At 40.0% G+C, this 20380-nt stretch overlaps 1 protein-coding gene across 2 annotated transcripts in view; it reads left to right on the forward strand.

Annotated features, from left to right (window-relative positions):
- The window catches only part of LOC142436136 (histone deacetylase 8-like), an 82471-nt gene extending 62329 nt beyond the window's left edge, over positions 1-20142 (forward strand). For both annotated transcript variants that reach the window (XM_075540013.1, XM_075540017.1), the window contains 2 exons: positions 13947-14077; positions 15013-20142. In XM_075540013.1, the coding sequence (XP_075396128.1) occupies positions 13947-14077; positions 15013-15158 (277 nt within the window). In that variant the 3' untranslated portion in view covers positions 15159-20142. The remainder of the gene's footprint in view (positions 1-13946; positions 14078-15012) is intronic.
- Positions 20143-20380: the final 238 nt, after the last annotated feature.

Below are 20380 nucleotides of genomic sequence, written 5' to 3' on the forward strand. Positions count from 1 at the left end.
ATTTTGGCTTATAAGAAGCATGTTATATATAGTTGCTAATAAATGAAATCAATAATAAATATCCCGTTAAACCTTCCATGAATGTGACTTTCTCTTTTTCCCTTCTGTCTGTCCTCCCTTTATAATTTCCTTTCCCTCCTCTCTCCCTGCCCCTGCCCCCACCCCTATTCCTGGGGGAGGCACCGTCTTCGGAGTCTTATCTTTTAGGGTAAAGCTCACTCTTCCTGTAATAATGGTGTCATTAATTTTTTATCTGTTTTAAGAGTGGCTAACTTTGCTAAGCACAATGTTCTCTAGCGTTGCCCTTGGGTGTTCACAGGAGTCGTCTTTTTAAATTGTATGCGTGAAACAGTTTGTTTATTCACACCTCTGTAATTAGTGTTTTGGATTGTTTCCATGCTCTTTGCTATTGTGGAAATTGCTGCAGTAGACATAGTGCGTAGATGTCTGTTTGTGCTTTATTCTTTATTTTTTTACGGTGCATGCCCAGTAGAGAGATTGCAAGATCATCAGGTAATTGCATTTGCATTTGTTTCAGGAAGAACAATGCTCGTTTCCCTGGTGGTTGCATAATTCTACAGTCCCATCAGCAATGTATGAGGGTTCCAATCTCTCTGCATCCCTTCTTTATTATTTTGTGTTTTATTGATTGATAGAAGTGTCGGTGTGAGGTGTTTTCTCATTGTTTTAATCTGTGTTTCTCTTATTGCTAATAAACATGAACATTTTTCAGAGGGTTGCTGTCTGCCTCTATGTCATCTTTGGTAAATTGTCAGGGTGGTCAATTTTTGTTTGGGTTATTTGTATTTTTCTTCTTAAGATGTTGTAGTTTTCTGTAAATTTTGGAGATTAGCCCTTTATTTGATGTGTCATTAGTAATTTTTCCCCCCAATACGTGGCTTCTTTTTTTTAACTCTTTCGATGTGCATAAATGTCATTGTTTTAGGAGGCCCCAGCCCTTTATTTTGTCTTCTGTAGTGTGGCTATTTTTCATTACGTTTGGTAGTGTGTTTATGCCTGGCATTAGGGCCCTTAAGCATGTCCCTATTTTTCATTGATGGTTTTTATGGTTGTGTGTTTTATATTTAGGTCTTTGATTCATCTTGAGTTTGTTTTTGTATATAATGTGAGGTGTGAGACCTGTTTCATTTTTTTCCCAAACCATTCTATTAGGAGCTAAGCCAGACATCACACCATTCTGTAGTTCAATCATATCACGCAGTGTTGTAAAATCGCTACCACAATCAGTTTCAAAACATTTTCTTCCTTGAACTCTTTGATATCAGCTCTGCTTTTGGAAGCGGCCATCTAGCTCAGAAGCAACAAAGCACACATGGAAGAATCACACCAGCCTGTGCGATCATGAGGTGTTGAAGGGATCAGGTATAAGGCATCATCAGAACAAAAAAGTGTTACCATAGTGAATGAGGGGAGAGTGCAGAGTGGAGACCCAAACCTCATTTGTCGGCCACTGGAGATCCCTTTGCAGCGGGGTCTAGGGGAGAAGACGAGCCAGTCAAGTTGCAATGTAGCACCGATGAAAAATACAACTTTTCTCTAGTTCCTAAATGCTTCTCCCCTCCCCACCACCCCGCACTATCATGATCCGAATTCTGGCTAGACCAGAGGATGTACACTAGTACAGGTAGGAACTGAAAACACAGGGAATCCAGGGCGGATGATCCCTTCAGGACCAATAGTGTGAGTGGCGATACCGGGAGGGTGGAGGGAGGGTGGGTTGGAAAGGGGGAACCAATTACAAGGGTCTACTTGTGACCTCCTCCCTGGGCAACGAACAACAGAAAAGTGGGTGAAGGGAGACGTTGAACAGGGCAAGATATGACAAAATAATAATTTATAAATTATCAAGGGTTCATGAGGGAAGGGGGAGAATAAAATGAGGAGCTGATGCCAGGGGCTTAAGTGGCGAGCAAATGTTTTGAGAATGATGAGGGCAATGAATGTACAAATGTGCTTTACACAATTGATGTTTGTATGGATTGTGATAAAAGTTGTATGAGCCCCTAACAAAACAATTAAAAAAATATGTGCATAGGAATTTGTTCATAGTTTTTTTTTTTAAAACTATAATCCAGCCCTTCAATGGGTCTGAGGGACAGTGAACTGGCCTCCTGTTTAGAAAGTTTGAGGACCTCTGCCCTAGACACTTATCTTTTAATAGCTGAGCACCATCCGCCTTCTTCACCACATTTGCTTATGCACCCATTTTGTCTTCAGGGATTGTACCAGGAGGGTGGGCATCACAGAATGACAGAACAAAGTGTTCTTGTATTGAGGAAGGGTATGAGCTGAGGCCTGAAGTCCATCCACTACTTCAGTGTATTATTTATAAAAATATGTACATAGGCCAATACTTCTATTTTTATGGATTAATGTATTTACATATGGACACATCTATGCTTATGCCTCTGTCCATAGCTTTTGCTTCCTAGATAATTCTTCTGTTTCTTTTTACCTTCCTTCTGCCTCATCATGCTTGTCCTACTTCTGCCTCATAGTACTTCCTCTTAGCTAGATTGCTGCTGCTCTAACACCCCCAGGATCTCTATATCCTCCTGTTGTTGGTTTTAATTCCCTAGTTGTTCCTCTGTCTATGGCGTTGTTTGCTCACACTATCCTTCCCCCGCCCCCTTCCCCTGCCCCCTTCTCCCCCCAGGTCCCTCCGGGACTGTTGGTCCCATTGCTTTCTCCTCAAGCTTTCTCCTCAAGACAGGTCCCATGCCTGTCTTATGTAAGTGGGCATACCAACAATGGCATCGACCAAACAAAAAGATAACAAAAGATTGAAAAAAGAAAAGAAGAAAAACAGGAAAAACATACATACTTCCAGGTCTTTCCACTGACCTTTATGACTCCCCATTGGTCCTGGGGGAATTCCAGGATTTGCCACTCCTAGCCTGAAGTCTATTTTGGTAGCTCATTAGGGGCTTTGCTTCAGTTGCTGATCTGTTGTGTTCCTTTCTTGATTTGCCCCACTGTGGGGGGTTCAGACCGCACTACCTCCTTGCCACATGTCCCCAGTATTGTCCTCTATTGCAGTATGCTCCAGTAAGGGACAACATGTTATGAGCTGTTGTCGGCCCTACAGACATCTCTGTGTTTTAGCAGCTCCATGCAGGAACGTCATCCTCGGGGCTTGGTGTGCCGATAATGGAGTCTAGACCGACTATCCCTTTATCTTTTTCTTTTTCAGTTTGCTTCCATGTGGACGTGATGTGCCGGCCCCTCACCTCACCTGTAGGTTTAGTGTGGTCTGTTGCACATACATTTAGGGAGGGGGTCAGTTTGGCTCTGGTTGGGGCTGGCCCTGTAGCCCAATCTTCTCATGTATTCCTGCTTGCGGTTACATTGCTCTCATGGTTTGGTGTGTTCAGGCATTGTTTGAAGCCATCTATGTATTTGGCAAACATAAAAATTAATATGCTTTCCATTAAAGTTATTTACCATTTCCCAAAACCTTTATGACAAACCAGAAAGCATAGCAAAGATGTCCTATTTCTTTACTGTTAAGTTGGGAGATATTTATTAATAGTGACTTTGATTTTTGATATTTATTAAATAAATAGAAAAGTAGTAGAAATTGGAGCTATTGGATCTGGGAACATGGTCCAAGAAACTAAAAAAAAAAAATCACCTCTGATGATATAGACATTTTTTTCTTGAAGTATGGATCTTATTTTTTTCAATAGTTTTATTGACATATAATTCACATATCATACATTAATATTTATAGTTCACTAATATTAAAGAGTTGTATAATTATTGCTACAATCAGTTCTAGAACTTTGTTTCCTTTTTACACTCATTATTCTCCTCATTTCCCTCCAAACTCCTTTCCTATATCCTCAGTAAGCTATTAATCCCTTAACTCAGTTACTGTTCCCATAGATTTACCTACCCGGGGTTTCATAAACTGGAAAACATGCAAAATAAAAAAGGAGCTACAATAATAACAAAGTAAACTAGTGAAAAACTCCAGTAAAAAAGAAAGGAAGTATTAAAAACTATGACAACTTTCAAATGGGTCAAACAGTAGATCAAATGATGAGGTCTTACATCTTAAGTTTCCAGTGCTCTCTAAGAGCAAGGCTATTCACATCCCTGGACTCTGGTCAGAAGGGCTCACTGGAGACTCACTCCATGTGGGGGCCTTGCAGATGAATTTTGGGATCTCATTGTCATCCATAGTTCTGCAAATTGTGTATTCACAATTTAAGCCCTGATAACTTTCACTCCTTTAGATTTGGATTTTCTTGCTTAGTCTTTGAATCACACAGACTGCTGTGCTTCTTCCATGTAGACTTAGTTGATGCCTCACTTAGATGGCTGCTTGATTGAAGACTCCAGATGCTATTCTTTTTTTAAAGCTGGACACCATCTAGTTTCTTCACCACACTTTGCTATAGCAACTATACCTTCTGTGAGGGTGAGCATTCAGCAGGACCTCATTATAAGAACTAATTATCCTTAGATTGGGGGTAGAATTAAGTGTGAGACCAAATGGATTTTATTTTTGAGATTGAACTACAGTAATATACATTTGAGGTTGAATTACAGGATTTCTTCTGGCCTTCTTGATGCTAGTAGTAGGCTATAAACAACAGTATATCCCATGGCTGTCATGTATATTTTAAATTTTAGCTAGCCTGACCTTGTGGGTTTCTCAGAGTGTAAATCTTTTTTTTTCTTTTAAAAAATCATTGTATTGGGGGCTCGTACAACTCATCACAATACATACATGCATCCATTGTGTCAAGCATATATGTACATCTGTTGCCATCCACATTCTCAAAACAGTTGCTTTCTACTTGAGCCCTTGGTATCAGTTCCTCATTTTTCCCCTCTCCTCGCTCCCTCATGAACCCTTGATAAGTTATAAATCATTATTATTTTGTCACATCTTACACCATCTAAAGTCTCCCTTCACCCCTTCTCTACTGGGAGGAGGTTATATGTAGATCCTTGTAATCTGTTCCCCCTTTCTCCCTCACCTTTCCTGTACCCTCTGGGTATCACCACTCTCACCACTGGTCCTGAGGGGTCCATCTGTCCTGGATTCCCTGCATTTCTAGTTCCTATCTGTACCAGTGTACATCCTCCAGTCCAGCTGGATTTGTAAGGTAAAATGGGCATCATGATAATGGGGGGAGGGGGAAAGGAAGCGTACAAGAACTAGAGGAGTATTGAATGTTTCATCATTGCTGCACTGTGCCGTGACTGGCTCATCTCCTCCCCATGGCCCTTCTGCAAGGGGATGTCCAATTTCCCACAAATGGGTTCTGGGTCCCCACTCCGCACTCCCCCTCATTCACAATGCTACGATTATTATTATTATTTTTTTGGTCTTTGATGCCTGATACCTGATCCTTCGATGCCTTGTGATCTCACAAGCTGGTGTGCTTCTTCCATGTGGGCTTCTTTGTTTCTCAGTTAGATGCCCCTTGTTTATCTTCCAGCCTTAGGACCCCAGATTCTATATCTTTTGACAGCCGGGAACTACCAGCTTTCTTCACCACATTTGCTTATGCACCTGCTTTGTCCTCAGCGATCTAGTCGGGACAGGCTGGTGTGCTTCTTCCATGTGAGTTTTGTTGTTTCTCAGCTAGATGGCTGCCTTATTATCGTCAGGCCTTTAAGACCTCAGATGCTATATCTTTTGGTAGCCGGGAACCATCAGCTTTCTTCACCACATTTGCTTGTGCACCTGTTGTCTTCAGTGATTGTGCCAGGAAGGTGAGCATCTCATACTACTGAATTGTTAGAACAAAGTGTTCTTGTGTTGAGGGAGTACATAGGGGCCCACTGTCTATCTTTTTCCTTAATACTAAACCTATAAATTTATGTACATAGATTTATTTCCCCCTCATCGTATATAATTATATTTACATCTGCATATGCCTGTATTTAGATCTCTATAACTACCCTTTGCCTCCTAGTTCTTTCCTCTATTTCTTTGTATGTTCCTAGTGTCCCACTATCATGTTCAGCCTTCATTTGGGTTTCAGGAATTCCTTTTGGTTACATTGTCCGTTATCCAGCCCTGCCAGGCCTCCTACACCCTCCTTGCCACTGATTTTGGATCACTTGTTCCCTTGTCCCTGGGTTTGTTCACACCCACTTCCTTTCCCCCTCCTCCCCCTCTCCCACATCCCCCTGGAACTATCATCCCCTTGTTCTCTCCTCCGGCTTGTATATCCCGCCTATCCCTTTCAGGTAAACATGCAGCGACAATAATATGCACCATCACAAGACCGAGTACAATGAAGCAACAATAGAAAATAAAACAATAGCTACAACAACAACAACAACAATAACACAAAAACCCCTATAAACAGTTGAGGGTTTATTTGTTGTCCTTCATGAGTGCTTTCCAGTCGAGTCTGGTGCGGTGCCATGCCCTGGCCCCACATCTATCCCTGGGGACTTCATTGCTTTGCTCCCCCTGCTGCTCTGCTGCATGCCACCAGAGGCTGGCTTTGCTGTAGTGACTCAGGGCGGGCACAATTCCCGCCGTGTGTCTCTAGTGTCCTCCCCATTGGTGCTATGGGTCAATGAAGATGCTGTGTCCTGTGATGAGGCTGGCCTGGTGGTCGTCTTTTTGCATTGCTGCTCTGAGCAGAAACATTGTCCTCAGGACTTGGTCAGCCAGGATGCGCTTCACTATTTTTTCCCCTGCCCCCCTCATTGGCTCCTGTGTGCTCTAATTAGACAGTTCCCTCTCCTTGAGCTTTAGCTTCAGTGCTGTCCTCTGAAGTTAATTCTTATGAGGGGGAAGGTGCTGTATACTCAGTTGGTAATGGGGCCGGCCCCTCAGGCCTCTCTATCGGTTCCCTGCTTCATGTCAGTGTGTTGTGTTCTTGTTTTGGAGCTCCGGGTTGAAGTCTGGTCCCTCTTTCCCTGTGGAGACACAATCAGCACCCTCCCCCTGTGTGGGTTAGTGCCCTGTTCCCCAGGCTACCCATGTCTTCCCCCCCCTCCTTTTTAGTGGGTTACCATATGCTATCCATAGCATTACTAATACTACATTTCTGGAAGGCACGTTGTACCATGTCTTCTGGAATGTCTTTCCATGCATCTCAAAACCACTTTGCTATTAACTCTATGGCAGGCTTCATGAGATTTCCTCCTTTTGTTAGTCAGGCTTGACCAGATGACATCCATTCGTACCACTGACCCGTGTATAAGCCGAACATCAGTTTTTCAGCACATTTTTGTGCTGAAAACTTGGCTTACACACGAGTATATACGGTATGTAATCCCTGAGCCAAGATTCTCAAGTTTGTCCCAATGCCCTCATTAATGGCCCTAATAGTTGTACCTCAAGGTCTGTGATCCATCTTGAGTTTATTCTCGTGTATGGAGTGAGGTAAGGGTCTTGCTTCATTTTTCTGGAGCTATGTATCAATTTTTCCAGCACCATGGAATGAAGAAGGCATCCACTTTCCATTTGATCTTTTGGGGGCCCCTTAATAAAGATTAGTTGTCCTTATGCTGATGATTTTATTTCTGGGTTTTCAATCCTTTTACATTGGTCTGAATATCTATCATTACACCAATACTATGGTGTTTTGACCACTGTGGCTGTATAGTCTATATTAATGTCGGTTAAAGCAAGCCCTCCCACTTTGTCCTTCTTGAGCAGTTCTCTGCTAATTCGAGGTTTCTTCCTTCTCCATATGAAGTTGGTAATCTGTTTTTCCAACTCTTTGAAGAAACATGCTGCAATTTGGATTGGGATAACATTTAACTTATATAGTGCTTTAGGTAGAATTTACATCTTTACAATATTGAGTCTACTGATCCACGAGCATAGGATCTCCTTCCATTTGTTGAGGTCACGCTTATTGTTGAGGTTGGTTTGTTTTAATAGTGTTTTGTAGTTTTTGTCGAACACATCTTTTGTTTTTTGAGTTAGGTATTTCCCTAGATATTTCAATGTGTGTTTGGCTATTGTGAAGGGTACCCCTTTTTTTGATCCCCTCTTCTGTGGCCTTGTCCGATGTGGACAGTATTGCAATAAACTTCTGTTTGTTGATCTTGTAACCTGATAGGCATATTCCTCTATTGCTTCCAGTACTCCTCTTGTGGAACTTTTAGGATTTTCCATATATAAAATCATATTATCTGTGAATAACGATGATTCCACTTCTTCCTTCCTCAGACAAATAACTTTGATGTCCTTTCTTTTCCTCCAGTACGATGTTAATGGGGACAAGGAACATCCTTGCCTAGTTCCCTTTTTCAGAAGAATTGATCTTGTCTTTTCTCCATTGACTACCACAGTGGCTGTTGGTTTTTATATATATATAGCTTCTATTATATTGAGGAATTTTCCTTCCATTCCTAGCTTATTGAGTGTCTTAAACATGATTTGGTGTTGGATGTTGGCGAATGCTATTTCTGCATCTATCGATATTATGTGGTTCTTATACTTTTTCATTTCAGTGTGGCTTATAATACTACTAATGGTCTTTCGTATACTGAACCATCCCTGCATCCCTGGTATGAATCCTGCTTGGTCATGGTGAATTATTTGTTGTATATATTTTTGTATTCTCTTGGCGAGTATTTTGTTGAGGATTTTGCATCAATATTCATTAGGGAAATTGGTCTGTAGTTCTCAGTTCTTGTGGGATCCTTGCCCAGTTTAGGTATCAGAGTTATACTAGCTTCATAGAAGAAATTTGGGAGTTTGCCATCTTTTTTTATGTTCTGGAAGAGTTTGTGTAGGATTGGTGTCAGTTCTTCCCTGTATGCTTGATAGAAGTCTCCTGTAAACCCATCTGGTCCAGGTGATTTTTGTTTGGTAATCCCTTGATAACCTTGTCTGTTTCTTCTATTGATAAGGGTCTGTTGAGGTTCTTGACGGCCAGTAGTGATAATCTAGGGAAGAATTGTTTTTCCAAGAATTTGTCCATGTTTTTGAATTCATTGGAGTACAGTCCTTCATAGTACTGTGTAAATATCCTTTGATTTCACTGTGTTCCATTGTAATATCTACTCTTTCACCCCTCATCCTTGCTGTTAAAATGTGTTCCTTTCTTTCTTTGGTCAAATTCGTGAGAGGTTTGTCTATTTGGTATATCCTTTCGAAGAACCAACTTTTAACAGCATTGATTCCCCCCCCCCATAGTTTTCTTATTTTCTCTCTCCTGAATCTCAGATCTACTTTTTATGATTTATTTTCTTTTGCTATTAGTTGTATTATCTTGTTGACTCTGCTCTATTTGCTGTAAATGTTGTGCCAGTGTATCTGTCATAAGCCTCTCCTCCTTATGTGAGCATGTAACTATGAGACTTTCTCTGATGACTGCCTTTGCTGTGTCCCATAAGTTTTAGTATGTCATGTTTTCATTCTCATTGGTTTCTAGAAATTTCCTAATTTCATCTCTGATCTGAACCAGTGTATACTCCTTTTGCAATAGAGTTATTCATTCTTCAATTTTTTCCCTTGATTTCTTTATCTTCCTTTTGTTGATTTCCAATATTATCACACAGTGGTCAGAGAGAGAGGTCTGTGTGGTATCCATGTGCTTAAATTTATGTAGATTCGACTTACGCCCTAGCATGTGGTCCTCTTGAATATATGCCATGTGGGCTTGAAAAGAATGTGATTGTTTTTGTATTTGGGTGGAGAGCTCTGTAAATATCTATCAGGTCAAATTGTCTTATTTTAGTGTTTAGATCTTTAGCCTCCTTGTTGAGCTTCTTTCCCAGTGATCTTTCTCAGAGAGCAGTGTATTGAAGTCACCTACCATAATTGTTGAGGCTGTAATTTCTTTTTTCATCTTTTGGAGCGTTTGATTGAAATATTCTGCTGAACACTTGTTTGGTGAGTAAATGTTTAGAATGCATAGTAGTTCTTTGTGTACTGTTACCTTGAGCATTATATAGTGTCCCTTGTCCTTTGAGGTCAATTTTATGTGAGATTAGGATCGCAACCCCTGCTTTTTTGAATTGTTGTTTGCGTGGTATGTTTTTCTCTAGCCTTTGATTCCCAGCCTATTTTTGTCTGTAATCTTGAGATGTGACTCCTGTAGGCAGCAGATGGAGGGATTGTGTTTTCTAAGCCAGTCTGTTAGTCTCTATCTCTTAAAGCCCGAGTTCAATCCATTGATATTCAGGGTTATTACATCTATTTGTGGACTCTGTAATATCATTTTATCCCTCTTATGTTGGGTGTTTTCTTACCTCCCTTTCTTTTCCATGGGTTGTGCATATGTGTGTTAGTGGTTCATTTTTGCCTTCTTTCCATTGTTGAACCTGTGTTATCTAGGGAGCTGTTTTCCGTTTGGTGGTCTCTGGTTGGAGTTCTTCTGTGGGATGGTCTCTTGCATGTGCTTGGTGAGCGTTGTTCTTCTGCCCATACTGGGTTGGCGAGGATCTTTTGTAGTGCTGGGTTCCTTTTAGCATATTCTTTGAGACTTTCCTTGTCCAGGAAGACTCTCACTTCTCCATCAATTTTGATAGCTAATTTGGCAAGATAGAGTATTCTTGGGTTTGCAGTATTTTCCTGCAATTTTCTGAATATGCTGCTCCATTGTCTGCTCTTTTTATAGTGTCTGCTGATAGATCTGAGCATATTCTTATCTGCTTGCCTTTATATATGGTTGCCAGTTTTTCCCTAGCTGCTCTTACAATTTTCCCCTTTTCCTCATAGTTAGTTTAACAACTTTATGTCGTGGTGCCTTCTTATTGGGATTCTGTCTAGCTGGTATTCTTTCGGCCACCTGGATAGTTGCCTGGTTTTCATTCTTTAAGCTAGGGAAAATTTCCTCCAAGCATTCCATCACTATTTTGGATGTTGGCTTCATTGATGTGCATTCCTCCGGCAAGCCAATAGTTCTGATGTTGTTCCTTCTCATAGCGTCAGACATAGCTCTGAGGTTTTCTTCAGCTTCTCTGATGGGCTTGTGAGACTTTTTCTCATGTTTATTAAATTCTTCTTGAGAATCCTCTAGGTCACTGGTGAGGTTCTCTGCCTCCTCCATATCTGGGCGAAGTCCGTGAGTTTGCTGTTAGTTTTTGTTATCTCGCCCTTTAACTCCTGTATTTCCCTTTGGTGCATGGCCTTTATTTTCTCTATCATTTTCTCCTTTTTCTATAATGCTTCCCTCATGTCCTGTATAGCTCCAAGCAGCATCCTGAAGATTTCTTTCTGTGGTAGGTCCAGGTGGTCTTCTGGCATTGGATTTTGTTTCTCTTTTCTTGTTGAAACTGTTGTAGCAGCTTGCTGGTGTTTGGTCGATTTATTGGAACTAGGTACCATTTTCCCAGGTGTCTCAGAGCCCTGGGCTCTCTCTTTGGGAGGTTGGTACTGGTGTTTCAGCAGGCTGCTTTTAGCCAACTTCCTTGTAAGGTTGTGTTTCACCTTTGTCCTGCTGGGGTTTCCCTCTCCCCTTGAACTACGGTTTGTGCTCCAGCCACCTTCAGGTCTCCTTAGGGGCTGTTGTTTGCAGCTATGCACACTGCGGTCTGATAAAAAGTGTTGACTCAAGTGAAGGGGAACATATTTTGGGGATGGGTTGGGGATTGGGTGATCTACTTCTGGCTAGGAGTACTTCCCACAGGTAGGCGGGTGGGAGGGGGGGCCGCTACTGGTGTGCTGATCCATTGCTTGGAGCACAGAGGGTGGGGTGGATTGAGCAGGGAGAAGGGAGAATGCAGTAGGCAAGTCCCAAAGGCCTGGGTCCCTATGCTACAACTGCAGAAAATGCTGCCAGACTTGTGTCCGCTCCCTGGCATGCCTGAAACGGTGTGGCAGGATGGGAACCTCTGTGTGTGCGTGTGCATTGCATGTATGTATGGTGGGGGGAAGAAAGCCAGGGAGGGAGCTGGATGGCCGATTTGTGAGGAGCGCAGAGATGGGGTGGGCACCTTTGGGTTGAGACCTCTGGGAGTGGAGGCAGTTTGATTGGCGGTTTGTGGGAGCACAAAGGCATGGCAGCATCATCTGCCATCTACCTGATTATGCTGTGGCGCCAGGGCACGAGCCTCCCAGGAGGAGGCGGGGATCGTCTGGCTGGCTGGTCAGCAAGGGGTGCCCAGATGGGGCATGAATCTCTGCAGGGGGGCGATATACCGGCTGGAGCACCCACATGGGACCCCGGGCATCATGGGCAGAGTAGGGGGTACTAGCTGGTGATTCTGCACAGAGCGCCGAGGCAGGGCAGCTGCCTCCGCAATGCTCCTGGCTGCCCTGTGGTGCCAGCAGAGTGGGCACTCTGAGCATCACGCAAGAGACCACGGGTGTCCGCTTCTGCTTCAGAGAAGTACTCTGAGTTGTCTTGGGAATCGACAGACAGACTTGATACCCCTACTAGGCCCCTAAATTTCGCCACTCACTGAGTTCTGGATGTGAGCTACCTGTATGGCAGCCGTCTTCCCCCGACTCTCTGTGAGTGTAAATCTTGAAGGGAGTAGAAAGCCTCATCTTTCTCCTGGTGGTTTTTCATTGCCAACCTTTCACTTAGCAACTTAGTATGTAACCCACTATGCCACCATGACTCTGGACCTAAATGGCAAGGGCTAGAGAACGTAATGACAGTAGTGAGGCCAGGAAGAGGAAATGTGGGACAGACAGGGGTAAAAAAATCCAAACTGCTGTAATAGAATTGATTCAGACTCTTAGTGATCCTGTAGGACAGAGTAGAACATCTATTTGGGATTTCTGAGATTTGGGGTATGAACTTGTTATCAGTTCAGTGCATAACCCACTATACAACCAGGGCTCCTAGTGGTAGGGAGTGGTAAATTTTGTTGTTAGGTGAACTCCCTTTATTCTCTCACTTAATCCTGTTTATTACTGCTTGTGAGTTTAACGGATTCTGAGTGAAGCCTGGTTATAATCTTTCTGTTCCTTCTCTTGGAAACAGACGTGAGAGAACAAGTAAAGGGACTTTTACATTTTATTTTGCCTATCTTTTATCCCTTAATATTAATAATGATAGGGATACATAAAGCATATTCATATGTTGTTGTATAATCTCCATATGCATCTCATAATGTATCCCCATTTTACAGATGAGTTAATTTGAGCTGCAGAGTGGTCAAATAGCTCACCTAAGGTTATTGAGCTAGTAAATATAGAGCTGGAACAAGAACCGAAGTGAAAAATTATCAGAAAGCATTATAATGGCCACTTAGGAATGAAAGTATTTCAAATGAAAATGAAAGCATTTCCGCCTATGGGTTTGCCATTAAAGCTGTAACTTTCAGGATAGGGCAAGATATGACAAAATAACGAGGTATAAATTACCAAGGGCATATGAGGGAGGGGGGAATGGGGAGGGAGGGGGGGGGAAAAAAGAGGACCTGATGCAAGGGGCTTAAGTGGAGAGCAAATGCCTTGAGAATGATTGGGGCAGGGAATGTATGGATGTGCTTTATACAATTGATGTATGTATATGTATGGATTGTGGTAAGAGTTGTTTGAGTCCCTAATAAAATGTAAAAGAAGAAAAGAGAAAAAAATGATTAGGGCAAAGACTGTACAGATGTGCTTTATACAATTGATGTATGTATATGTATGAACTGTGAAAAGAATTGTATCAGCCCCAATAAATTGTTAAAATAAATAAATAAATTAATTAATTAAAAAAAGCTGTAACTTGTGGAGCACAAGTTTTCTGATGCATATTTAAAATTTTTATTTTAAGTATGAATATTCTTTCGTTTTTACCTACCTATGAACTCAAAAGGAAAACCAATCCCCTTATTGTTCACATTGTGAGTACATTAACATGATGTGAGGAAGTATAGATTATATAGTGCGATAGAAAAACACATTGTGCGTATCACTTCAGCTTACTGAAATCAGAATCTGAGAGTTGTATTTTCTGCTCAGATTGCTGACTCCTTTACAACTTTTAACATAATCTGGGTCTGCCTCATTCACATTCCTTTGTTTTCTCTGTTGTTGTTAGGATTGTTAAGCCCAAAGTGGCGTCCATGGAGGAGATGGCCTCCTTTCATACAGATGCCTATCTGCAGCATCTCCAGATGGTCAGCCAAGATGGTGATGATGACCACCCCGACTCCATAGAATATGGGCTAGGTAAGGTTCTAATGAGACAATGACTAACAAGACAATGATGAGAGGTAGAACACTTTCATCTATAGATTGTAACTAGTTAATTATTTATAATTTGTATTGTGATTTTTAATAAATCTCCAGTTAAATAATGTGTTAATCATTAATCTCTTGGTTTAGCTACGTAACATCATTTGAGAAAACGGTATGGGTTTTGTGAAACTGAGTGATGGATTAGATGGGGGAAAGTCTTTCAATGGTTTAGGCCCTGATAAACCATAAAAAAAAAAAATGAAACCCAAACTATACTGCCATTGAGTTCATTCTGATTCATAGCAACCCTATAGGACATAATAGAACTTCCCCTTTACGTTTCTGAAACTAAATCTCCATGGGAGTAGAAAGCCTCATCTTTTTCTTGTGGAGCCTCTGGTGGTTTCAAACTGCTGACCTTACTATTATGTTAGCAGCTCCAAACATAACCACCAGGACCCCTGTTAGGCTCTAATTGTGGTGTCTATATCTAGTCTGATTGTGTATGTGCTGACTTGGATGTCCTTGAATACAGGTTTATGGCCTAGCTAAATTTTCTACTGTATCCTTTATTAAACAACTACATTTTAAAAACTAAATGGCTATCACCATGGTTTAGTAGAAAGCACACTGGACTGAGAATCAAGAAACCTCAGTTGCAGACCTGACTCTCTGCTATGTAAGCAAGAGATACCATTTCTCAGGCCTCAATTTCTTCACCTATTGGTTATGACTAGTTAACGTGTAAGGTTTTTTTTCTCTCAAGCTCTAATATTTTAAAAATCCTTTTCCTATTATTAGAATGTTTCTGTCTCAGTTGCAGCTCATGCCAGCGCAGTCACTTTTCGGTAAATTGTCTCATCTCAAACACATTTTCCTTGTTGTAAAATTCATTTCTTACAAAGTAATCTGATTCTTGCCCTAAGGTTATGACTGCCCAGCCACTGAAGGGATATTTGACTGTGCAGCAGCTGTAGGAGGAGCTACAATCACAGCTGCCCAATGCCTGATTGATGGAAAGAGCAAAATAGCAATTAACTGGTCTGGAGGGTGGCATCATGCAAAGAAGTAAGAAAATTGCTTTCCTACTTTCTGACTGTACCTGAATCAATTTTCCTGTTATGTACAAGGGGGTACTCTCCCCCCAAAATGAAAACTTTTTTCAAGCTATGTATTTAAATTTTTTACAAAACAACCTTATCACCTTCAAACTACCCTCCATTATACTTAATACATTTGTCAAATCTGCAATTCCATTCTTGGAAATATTTTTCAAACTCGTGTTTGGATGGCTGACTGTACCTCCCTTGTTTTTTTCTTCACTTTTTCTAACTTCATCAAATTGCTGTCCTTTCATGTCCCTCTTTATTCTTGGAAACAAAAAGAAGTCACATGGAGCAAGGCCACGTGAGAGTAAGGTGCGTGGGGCAAGAGAGGCATGCTAGTTTTTTTTTTTTTTTTGACAAAAACTGGCCTATTGAGATGGCTGCATGAGCAGGTGCATTGTCGTGGTGGCAAAACCAGTCCCCTGTCTGCCACAAATCAGGCCTTTTTTTGGTCGCACACTGTTCTGCAATGTGAAAACTTGATTAACCTGGTGGAACAAACTCCCAAGTGCACTATGAGTTGACAGACACCCAGAACAAAGTTTGTCATCAATCAACATTGCACCTTTTTTTAAACGAGAAAACTACTCATCTTGAGTTTTTCCCACAGCACTCCTTTTGTTAGCTGTGTTCAACATCACAACAGTTTTTGCAGCAATTTTCCTGAGCAGAAAGCAAAATTTCACAGCTGTACACTGTTCTCTTAAATCGGCCATCCCCCCAAAATGAAAGATTCAAGCAAAACTGCTTTCACACACAAAAAATTCACTGTGACTAGAGAACGTTCCCAGGCAATGCCACTGGGTGTATTAAGTGCGAGTTGCTCCATGCTCACCTGGCGGGGGGTGGAGGGATGAGCACTATGAAAAAATGAGTACTACAAAAGCTCTTGGTTTTGGGGGGTACCTCCTCGTAAAAGCTTATGCTTATTTTATTGACATCTGCTGAGAGATTTGTATGTATTAGGCATCCTGAAGAGATACAAATGGAAATAGAAGGTGACTAATAACAGCATAGTAGAAAGAATACTATACTATTGAAAGTCAAGATAACCGGGTTCTAAGCCTAGTTTTACTCATAACAAGGTAACTTACTTTGTAGGCCTCAATTTTTCATCAGTGAAATGGGCAGTGTGAAGGATAACTGCACAATCTCTAAACTCCTCTTCACCTTTCTGAAAATTTCCTGGGGATATTTCACTTGAGGAACATTAGCAAGATAAGAATAAGTAGGGAACAACATCAATAATGGTATCAGTTGAATACCTGTGTGAACTGAAGAGATTTAGCAGTAGAAAAAAGTCTTATAAGTACTAGTTTTGAGATCGTTCATGAAAGAAGTTGCAAACATTTTCAAATAGAGAATTGATGAGAATAGTTCGAAATTGGAAGACTGAAGAATCAAGAAGCAAACGTACGCTTCCATCTCTAAAGAAAGTAGTAACCTAGAAATGAGCAATTCTCTAAGGAGAAAGCTATTCTTAGGTATTGCTTGGGATTAGAGGAAAAAGTCTTCATAGAGGTTTATATTAACATTTCAAGCAGTAATACTCTTGAGAAGGCCTTTTTAGTACTCAGCATCTTTTCTGATATGTCTGTAGTATTTAACGAATGTTGGAAGAAAAGGATTTTAAAAACAATTTATCAGTGTGCTGTCTGAATGAAATGATTCCAGACAAACTGAAACCCTTGATAATGTTCTTTTCTCCTTTTATCCTACTGTTGTTTATATGTCCAGTTCTGAGGATTTTGGTTTTCTTAAAATTGAATTGTAATCCGTACTTAAGTTCTTCTTTTTTAAAAAAATCATTTTATTGGGGGCTCATACAATTCTTTTTTTAAAAAACAATTTATTAGGGACTCATACAACTCTTATCACATCAATTGTATAAAGCACATCTGTACATTCTTTGCCCTAATCATTTTGATCTTAATCAGCAAGTGCTTTAAGTCCTCCTCATTTTCAGCAAGCCAGATTGTGTCATCTGCATACTGCAGGTTGTTGATAAATCTTCCTCGACTCCTGCTGCTGTGTACTTCTTCATATAGACCAGCTTCTCAAATTATTTGGTCAGCTTACAGATTGAATAAGAATTGTGAAAGTATACTACCCTGACAGACCTCTTCTGATTTTAAACCTCTCAGTTCTTTTCAAACGACTTACCTTTTGGGATTCACATTCTTCTGAATATTAACCATAGTTTGTTAGGGTTCACATAGGTGAATGCCTTTGCATATTCAATAAAACACAAGAAACACTTTTCTTGTGGTCTCTGCTTTTAGCCTTGATCCATCTGACATCAGCAGTGATACTTCTTATGCCATGTCCTTCTGAATTTGGCTTGAATTTCTGGCAGTGTCCTATCGATGTACTATCAATGCAGCTGTTTTTGAATTATCAACATTTTACTTGCATGTGACATTAATATTGTTTGAAATTTTCTGTATGATTTCAAAAAGCAGCTCGAGAACCCAGGCATCAATGCAAAGAAGTAAGGAAACTGTGACTCTGTGGGTTCGCTGTTCTTCAAAATGGGCACAACACAAATACTGTAGTCAGTTGGCCAGGTAGCTATCTTTGAGTTTTCTTCAGTGCTTCATCACCTTGTTGAGACATTTCAATTTTTATTTTGTCAGTTACTATTCTGTCAAATACTGGAGCCTTGCTTTTTGGTAACACCCTCAGTACAGCTTGGACCATCAGTACCGTAGGTTCTTGATCATAGGTTACTACCTGATATGATTGAATGTCAACCAAATCTTTTTGGTACAGTGACTGTGTAATCCCTCCATCGTCTTTTGTTGTTTCCTGCATTATTCAATATTTTGTTCATGGAATCCTTCAATATTATAACTTGAGGCTTAAATGTTGTTTTCAGTTCTTTCAACTTCATATATGTTGAGTGTATTCTTTTTTGGTTTTCTAAATTCAAGTCTTTGCACATTTTTTCATAGTAATTTGTCTTCTCGGGCTGCCTTTTGAAATTTTCTGTTCATCTCTTTTACTTCATCTTTTCTTCCATGGGCTGTAGCTATTCTGTGTTCAAGAGAAAGTTTGAGTCTCTTTTGACATTCATTTTGACTTTTTCTTTCTTGTGTTTTTAATGACCTTTTGTGGTCTTCATAAATGATGTTCTTGATGTCCTACCACAGCTCATCAGACCTTCTGTCACTAGTGTTCAGTGCAGCAAATCTATTCTTCAGATGTTGAAATTCAGCTGAGATATATTCAAGGTTGTATTTTGACTCTCATGGACTTGTTTTAATTTTCTTCACCTTCAACCTGAATTTACAAATGAGCAATTTGTTTCAATTGGTTCCACAACTGGCCTCCTTTTGATAGCTGATAATGAGCTTTCTTCATACTTTTTTCCCACAGATGTAGTCAGTTTGATTCCTTTGTATTCTGTTGCTGAACTGTATACATACAGTTGCTGTTTAAGTTGTTGAAAAAGGGTATTTGCAATGAAGAAGCCATTGGCCTTATAAAATTCTATCATATGATTTCCAGCGTTATTTCTATCCTATGGCCATGTTTTATAACTACTGTTCCTTCTTCATTGTTTAAACTTCTGCATTCCAATCACCTATCATTTGCAATCTATTTTCATTGCATGGTTGATCAATTTCAGGCTGAAGAATTTAGTAGAATCCCCCAGTTTCATCAACACTATCTGTAGTTGTTGGTGTGTAAATTTTAATATTATTTGTATTGACTAGATTTCCTTGTAGGCATATAGATATTATCCTATGACATCAGCATTATGCTTTAAGATAGATCCTGCAATTTCCTCTTTGATGAAGATTATGATACTATTCTTTTTGCCCTTATTATTCCTGGTACAGTAAATTATGTGATTGTCAATCTCAAAATGGCCAATACCAGTACATTTCAGCTCACTAATGCTTAGGATATCAATTTTTTAGGATATCAATCTTTATGCATTCCATTTTCACTTTTGACATCTTATAGCTTTCCTAGATTCATACTTCATATATTCCAAGTTCTGATTATTAATAGCTATTTTCAGCTGTTTCTTTTGATTTTGAGCCATGCCTCAGCACATAAAGGTCCTGAAAGCTTTACTTCATCATCCACATCATTATGGTGGATTCTGTTTTGAGGAGGCAATACTTCAGTTGCATTTTAAGTGCCTTCCAACTAGAGGGGGTCATTTTCCATCACTATAAGCCACTGCTGTTCATAAGGTTTTCTGTAGCTAGCCCTCAGAATTGAACAGCCTCTTCCATTTTTGTGGTCTGTTCTTAGTCTGGAAGCTCTGCTGAAACATATTCATCTTGAGTGACCCTGTTGATATTTGAAATACCAGTGATGTGGTGCGTTTCAATTTGTGTTGTAAGAGTTTCAATTTCCACATATCCTTGCCAACATTTCATATTTTCTGTTTGATTTTGTTTTTATCTCACCATAGTTATCCCAATGGGAGTGAAAACACATCTCATGTAGTTTATATTTGCACCTCTCTGGTGGCTAATAATATTAAACATCTTTTCATGTGTGTGTTGGTCATTGGAATATCCTTTTTGGTAAAGTGTTTATTCAAGTCATTTACCTATTTTATTTGTTTTCCTGTTAAGTTGTTTAAGTTTTACATATATATATGTTATTAGATTCTTAGTGGATATATAGTTCCCCCAAATATTCTACCAGTTAGTAGCTTGTCTTTTCATATTTTTGGTAACAGTTTTTTGGTGGATAAAATTTTGAAATTTTTATGATATCACATTCATTTATTTTTTGCCTTTTGCTATTTGTACATTTGTTATTTTATTAGTGAGTCTACTTTAAAAAAATAAGCCTGATGTGGTTGTTTCTGAATTTTTCTAAGAATTTATGGTTTTAGAATGCACAGTTAGGTCCTTACTGCATTGTAAATTTATTTTTGTGTTTGGCTTGAGGCATATTAAGTATTAAAGTTATATAGCATCAGTCTTCTGATGTGTTCTTCTTTTTAGATACTGTGTTGGTTTTTCTAACTCTTTTGCTTTCCAGGACCTCTGGTGGCACTGTCAAGTAAGTGTCGCACTGCCACACTCAGGGAAAAGTTAAGGCTGGTCTGCTCTCATAAAAATTTAGAGCCCTGGAAATTCTATAAAGGGTTGTTGTGAGTTGGAATCAACTCAATGACAGCGGGTTTTGGTTCCCTCTCTATATAACTTTAGAATTA

This window comes from Tenrec ecaudatus, unplaced genomic scaffold, assembly GCF_050624435.1.
Source record: "Tenrec ecaudatus isolate mTenEca1 unplaced genomic scaffold, mTenEca1.hap1 Scaffold_170, whole genome shotgun sequence".
NCBI lineage: Eukaryota > Metazoa > Chordata > Mammalia > Afrosoricida > Tenrecidae > Tenrec > Tenrec ecaudatus.